General features: G+C 33.1%; 1 protein-coding gene across 1 annotated transcript in view; it reads right to left on the bottom strand.

The window, feature by feature from the left end:
• LOC138866313 (uncharacterized) overlaps nt 1–6,837 on the bottom strand; it is a 7,851-nt gene extending 1,014 nt beyond the window's left edge. Inside the window, exons 1-2 of the mRNA XM_070138791.1 lie at nt 6,823–6,837; nt 1–294 (exon numbers count right to left, since the gene is read on the bottom strand). The exon at nt 1–294 is cut by the window's left edge and continues 1,014 nt beyond it. Coding sequence (XP_069994892.1) covers nt 1–294; nt 6,823–6,837 — 309 coding nt within the window. The remainder of the gene's footprint in view (nt 295–6,822) is intronic.
• Nucleotides 6,838–7,638: the final 801 nt, after the last annotated feature.

Here is a 7,638-nt window from a genome sequence, read left to right as displayed (position 1 = left end):
GAAGTGGTTAGTGATCAGGTAAGGTGCAAAGAAGTGGTTAGTGATCAGGTAAGGTGCAAAGAAGTGGTTAGTGATCAGGTAAGGTGTAAAGAAGTGGTTAGTGATCAGGTAAGGTGCAAAGAAGTGGTTAGTGATCAGGTAAGGTGCAAAGAAGTGGTTAGTGATCAGGTAAGGTGCAAAGAAGTGGTTAGTGATCAGGTAAGGTGCAAAGAAGTGGTTAGTGATCAGGTAAGGTGCAAAGAAGTGGTTAGTGATCAGGTAAGGCGCAAAAAAGTGGTTAGGCCCTTTAAGCTGCTGTCACATTAGCACTTCTTCCGTCAATTTTTTTTGACAAGTTTCTGAAATTTTGTCCATTTTTGAGCAAATTGTTGATTTTTCCAGTCAGACGATAATGATCGTTTCCGTCTGAAAACCTTTCCGTCAGCCAAGCAAAGTCAAATCAAAAGCTATATTCGAGAATGTTTGTATTTATGTTAAATAAAATTGTCGAAAAATTGACGGAAAAAGTGCTAGTGTGACAGCACCTTTACACTGATAGGTCCTGCGTTTTTTATACTGTGAATAGTCTGATGTTCATAGAAGAGGGGGGGGGGGGGATTGTCATTTGATATCGCGTGGGTGTTTAAAGTCATCCAGGTTTAGGGAGATTTTAAAGTCATTTAGGTTTAGGTTCAGTAACTTTTTTTTTTTTTTTTTTTTTTTTAGATTTCCAGTTAAACATAATTAATCAAACCTTCGTTTATTCGGAATAAGGAAACAATTGCTGACAAACTTAAAAACTTAAACTTAAAACTTGAAAAGAAGAAGAAAAAAAAAACGTGGTGATTTCAGCAGATAGAGGTTGTGTATGTAGAATGACATAGAAATATTGACAAAAATCATTTCATCCACCTACAACATAAGACGCTACAAACAACATATAACAGGAATATAACTGTGGAGAAGCCTTACGACTCGGAATTTCAAAACCGGCTTATCAAATCCTTAAAGATCCTCGTTAAACAAGGCTCAACATGTGTAGAGAGACACACAAACTATCCTAAAGCCTTATTTTCCTTAGATTTCTACGAAAGCTTGAACTTTAATGTTCACTTTCTTCATAAGATGATTGGAACGTAAAGATTATTTATCATAAAGAAATATTTCTATTCAATTTTTCCCATGGGTAGAACACAGTTGGAAAATAGGAGAACATGTTGCTTATTTGTTCTTCAATCTACAATGTTTGTTATTTCCAGAGAGCAGTATTATGTTTACCATTTCCATTGCTGATCTTATACTTACATACTATTGTCGTTATCATCATTCTATTGCTATTAATATTAACATTATCCTTCATATTGATAGTGTGATACTCCTGCTACTACTACCATTAGTAGTAGCAGTAGAAGTAGTAGTAGTAGTGGTACTAGTAATAGTAACAGCAGAAGTAGCAAAGTAGTAGTATTAACAGAAGTAGTAGTAGTGATAGTAGTAGTTATAGTAATAGTAGCAGTAGTGTTGGTACTGCTGTTACTACCATTACAATTATTGCCATTGTTATTATTACTAACATCGCTATTACAATCTCTCTCTCTGTCTGTCTGTCTGTCTCTCTCTCTCTCTCTCTCTCTCTCTCTCTCTCTCATTTTCTCTCTCTCTCTCTCTCTCTCTCTCTCTCTCTCTCTCTCTCTGTATCTATCTATCTCCCTTGCAAGCTTCCTACCTCTATCTCAATATTATTTTTATATTCCAGTATTATCATCATCAAATTGCAATTCAGATTTTTGGTGATTGCAGATTTACCTTCTGCAGAACTTTTCTTTTTATAAATCATCTTATTTATCGTTGTTTTTATATGGTATCGATGTGCGTACCTTTTATCATCAAACTTTTCTATAAATAGTCCTTTGGCTTTATGAGTTGATCTGGAAATTTGGTTTACTTAAAGATTTGTAAATGGTCTCAGAATTCTGTAGAGGGAGAGCTTATAAATATATTTCTAAATATCTACATATCTATATGTGTGTGTGTGTGTGTGTGTGTGTGTGTGTGTGTGTGTGTGTGTGTATTTATGACTTGAAATTGCATTCTTTGACACTGAGAAACATTTGATCAATCATTTCCTGTCGTAGGCTTACGCTTCTGCAAGTCCCACCCTGATATGAGACAGCTGATGTTTTACTTGGACACATATATCATAAGTCACAACTTAGGCCCGTACTTTTAAAACCTTTTCGCGAAAGGCTTCGCCGGGCGATCGGGAATTTCGTACCATTAAAAGTTCGCCGGGCGAACTCTCGCCAGGGCTGGCGAACGATCGTATTGGAACAGCCTGGCGAAGCAAAGCCGCGAGAGCCCTCCCTTTCCCGTGTTTGAATACCATGTTCTTGCTTTCAAATTATAAATTAGTAATATATTTATGTATGATATGATGTAGGAATCACGTTGTAATTCTAGAATATCTTCAAATCATAATTTATTATGAAATAACGTATATACGTAGTTTTTTTCAAGACCTTCGATGTTCCAGTCGAGAGCTCAAGACATCAGCTGTATTCCTACCCCCCTACCCCTACCCCCCACCCCCGAGATGGCTTATTTAGATTTAGGTTGTTATTTTGGTTGTAAGGATAATTTTCCTTTCACAAATGTTACCAAAAATGTTTTGATGTTGGCATATTTACTTCGGGCTATCTTATATCAGTTAGGTATAGTAAAATGGTATATACATACATATATGTATATGTATATATATATATATATATATATATATATATATATATATATGTATGTATATGCATATACATATATGTATATATATATATATGTGTGTGTGTGTGTGTGTGTGTGTGTGTGTGTGTGTGTGTGTGTATTTATATATATGTACGTATACACACACACATATACATTATATAATTGCGTGTGTGTGTCTCTCTCTCACACACACGCAATTCTGATATAGATATAGATATAGATATAGATACATATAGATATATAGATATATAGATATATATATGTATATGTATATATACATATGTATATATATATTCATATATATATATATATATATATATATATATATATATATTCATATATATATATATATATATAATTTATGAAGTTGATTTCATAGCTCATGGCGATTTTATCACTTAGTACTATGTTTCAGAATGTCTAACCTCGCTGTTATGGTGAGTCATATTGCCCCCTAACCCAAATTGAAGGGTAACTTATGGGTCCTTTTTTGCACACAGAAACCCCTCAGCCCCTGTACTATATATATATATATATATATATATATATATATATATATATATATATATATATATATATATATATATATGTATGTATGTATGTATATATATATATACACAAACAAACAAACACATGCAAGCAAGAACACTCACACATACGCACATGCACACAAATGTACACACACCCATACAAACACACATGCAAACCACGGCACACACACAATCAAACAAACACAGACACATTCACAACATATATTAGGGAACAGCCACGGAAGGAAACAGAAAACGCCCAGAAAAGAAAACGGGGAGGGGAGACCCATACAAAATAGCCGTCGCCACGTCATTAACTGTGTTATGGTTCCTCCCCGCCTTTGAATGCCCTTATGGTACACCATTACGAGACTCTCTGACTACTCCTGCCTGATATGAGACAGCGTTACCATCCCTTAATTGTTCTGACGTGCAATATTGCCTCCATAAACACTCTCTTCGGGAGCAGATATTACTTTACTAATGCTTGGGGCTTGGAGGAACCATTTAGTTAAAATGACTTGGAGACACGAGGAAGTTGCAGGGACGGATATCAAGCCTTACGAAGCGGTAATGGCTTGTATTATATATACTGGGCTGCACAAAACGGATTCGCTTTTTTCTTATTATTACTATTGTTGTTATTATCATTATTGTTAATAGCATTAATGTTATTACTCTTGGTATTTTTTAGTATTATTATCATTATTATCATTATCATTACAATCATTATCATTATTATCATCATTATCATATCTTTAACATTTACATTATCATTATCATTATCGTTATCAATATCATCACCACCATTACTATTATTATTATTAATTACTTTTAGCGGTGTTACTGTAGTTATTGTTACTGTTGATGATGCTGTGCTGTAGTTTTTATTACTCTACTACTGCAACTACTACTACTATTATTATTATCATTATTATTGTTGTTGATGTGGTAGTTGCTATATTGCTATCATAATCACCATCACTAATTATCATTATTATTCCTATTACATCTTTATCATCATTGTTATTATCATCATCATTACAACGATTATTATTGCTGTTGTTGTGTTTTGACATTCCATTTGCCATAATAATCATCTATCGAAGAAAACTCTAGCCAAAAAATATGTCACGATCTATACATAGAACAAGAACCGAGATAGGCCTACCCTTTTCCAAGCACAGGTACTATATAGGTCGTTATACCGCCTCCCATTATCTCTGAGTGCATAACGACCTGTTGTACCCCTTTCGCCTCCCCTTTACGAGTGCACGGCCCTCCTGCCATCTTCCCACAGCAGTTAAAACGTACCATAAAAGTGAAGCTACAAGGAGAGGAACCGTAACGAAGGATATCCGTTTCCTGCTTATCAAGGATTGAGGAAGTTGTTGGTGCGAGTAAGGTTCTTAAATCAACTTTTTTTTTTTTTTTTTTTTTTTTTACTTTTTTTACTTTTTTTACTTTTTTTTTCTTTTCTTTTTTTCGGATAGCTGTCACCAGGAGCGCAACCTTTCCCGTATTTATGTATGTGCATACGTGTATATGTTATGTGTGTGTGTGTGTTTATGTGTGTATCTATATAAACATATATACCTACATGTGCATATCTGTACATATGTATATACATATGTGTGTGTGTGTTTGTGTATGCTTATATATATATATATATATATATATATATATATATATATATATATATATATATATATATATATATATATATATATTTATTTATTTATCTATTTATATATGTTTATATTTATGTATATTTATATTCATATATATAAATGTATGTATGTATGCATGTATATACATACATACAGTATACACCGCTCTAATTCTCTCTTAACCAGAATCCCTTCAATTTTTGCGGCCTCGATATTCCCATTTTCTGTGAATTCCGTTCCCAGCTTCTTCCCTTTGATCGCAAACTCGGGTACGAAAACTTGCGCTCAAACAGGGAAAGAATAGATTACAGAGGATGATAAGCTCTTGTATTTAATCATCGCGTGAGGAAACGAAAAAAAGGGGAAAAGGAATGAGAATTTTTGGGTCTGACTAACATTTCTGGCATCTATGTTGAGGGTAGATCTTTTGCATTCATTTATAGGAAAGAAAATTTGTTGTGTTTTTTTTTCTGTATGATGTAGATACAGCTACTAGTAAAGAGAGTCTAAAAGGCACTATTATCCACATTGTTTACAGATGATATATTTTTTTTTATTCATCGTCTACACTCATATTTCAAGGACCGTGTTTTTTCACAATAAAAAATCTCTCCACCAATTCACATGTTTCATTCGTGTCGTTTTTTGCGTCTTTACCTTCTAGTATATATATGTATATATATATATATATATATATATATATATATATATATATATATATATTTTTTTTTTTTTTTTTTTTTATTTGATCTCTTTCTTCTCTTTTTTTATATTTTTATTTTTATTTATTTCTTTTCTTATCTTTTTTCTTATTCTTTTTTTTTTCTTTTTCTCTTTTCTTTCTCTTCTTAATTTTTCTATTCCTTTTTTTATTTTGTATTTTTCACTTTCTCTTCTTTTCTTTTCTTTATCTTGTTTTTTCCTTATTAGCTGGTTGTTTTTAGTTGCAATTTGGTTTATATTTTCATTCCTAGAACACACTGATTCCTGTATTAATTATGCGTGTTTGGCAATCTGATTTCTACATCTTTATTAATGGATAACTGTGAATTAATGATTAATTAATAATTAGATGTTTCTCGCCTCGCTTCACTAATGCCTTTTGATAAGCAATGCCCACCAAACCAAATGAATCTCGAAGGTAATAAATAACGGAACAAAACAAAACAAAAAAATGACAAAGAAAAGAAAAAAAGGAGATAGAAGTGAAAAAAAGACAAAAGAAAAAAGAAAAAAAAAGACAGAACTGCAGGAAAAAAATAACAAAGAAAAGAAAAAAAGGAGATAGAAGTGAAAAAAAGACAAAAGAAAAAAGAAAAAAAAAGACAGAACTACAGGAAAAAATAACAAAGAAAAGAAAAAGGAAATAGAAGTGATAAAAGACAAAAAAAAAAAAAAAAAAAAAAAAAAAAAAAAACTGCAGGAACAGAATATTCAAACTGACTACTGAGATCAACAGAATCTCGATTGTCAGGGGAAAATTTCGACGCTTCTGCAGGCAGCTTAAATTTTTAATATATATATGTATATATATATATATATATATATATATATATATATATATATATATATATAGAGAGAGAGAGAGAGAGAGAGAGAGCGAGAGAGAGAGACAGAGACAGAGACAGAGACAGAGAGAGAGAGAGAGAGAGAGAGACAGAGAGAGAGAGAGAGAGAGAGAGAGAGAAAGAGAGAAAGAGAAGGATAGAAAGAGAGAGAGAGGCAGACAGACAGACAGACAAAGAGAGCGAAAGAAGGAGAGAGAGAGAGACCAAGAGACAGACAGACAAGGCGTGAGAGATAGAGATACACAATGATGTCTCACAAAATCAGAGGGTCTGTTGACAATGTAAGCAATCCACAAGGCAAGACATACAAACACATACTTTAACACCTCTCATACTGAAACATAAAGCTTTTAGTGGTGTTATTAGTACTATCACAGGACACGCAACGTTAGTATGGATAAAGTTAAGTACATATTTACCAGAACCGGCCGAGAGGTGCTTAGGTTTTACTGGACTAATGGGAGAATATCCAGCAGTATGATTGAATCTATGCTTTTCACCATAAGATAACTCATCCGCTTTTGAATGTACATAAATTACTTCCGTGGCAGAGAATGTGCTGCATGTCACTTCACGTTCATATTCTCTACTCATATACACTGTATGTAAGAAAAGGAACCCAAAATATAAACAGAAATGACTTTTTCTCGTCGCAAGAAAGATAATAACACTATGCTTTGCTGTCACACGCTGCGAACAAAGAGAAAAATCGCTCGAAAATAATGGAGGATGACATACCAACATCAAAAGCCAAGTTCTGTGATATGTTTCTTTTCTTTCTTTCTTTCTTTTTTCTTTTCTTTATCTACCCATCCATATTTATTCTTTACTTCTTTCTCTGTCTACTGGCCTTTTTTCATGCAGCATGGATATAAAGTGACATGTAAATGAGCAAGAGGAAATTGATATCACTGCAACACTTTTAGATTTTTTAAACTTTAGGACAATTATCATATTTTCGAGTGACGGGTGAAATATAGTTAAAACGAAAGAGAGAAATAGAAGACTGAATGAGATAATTGAGCGAGGGAGAGAGGGATTGAGAGACAGAATAAAAGAGAGGCTGGGAGAGGATAATGCAAGAGAAAGAGGAATAGAGGAAAGGGGGAGACAGAAGGAACAAGAAAGAGGAGA

This window comes from Penaeus vannamei, chromosome 25, assembly GCF_042767895.1.
Source record: "Penaeus vannamei isolate JL-2024 chromosome 25, ASM4276789v1, whole genome shotgun sequence".
In the NCBI taxonomy this organism is placed as follows: Eukaryota; Metazoa; Arthropoda; class Malacostraca; order Decapoda; family Penaeidae; genus Penaeus; species Penaeus vannamei.
Note: the sequence above shows the minus strand (reverse complement) of the source record. Positions and strands in the feature narration are given on the sequence as shown.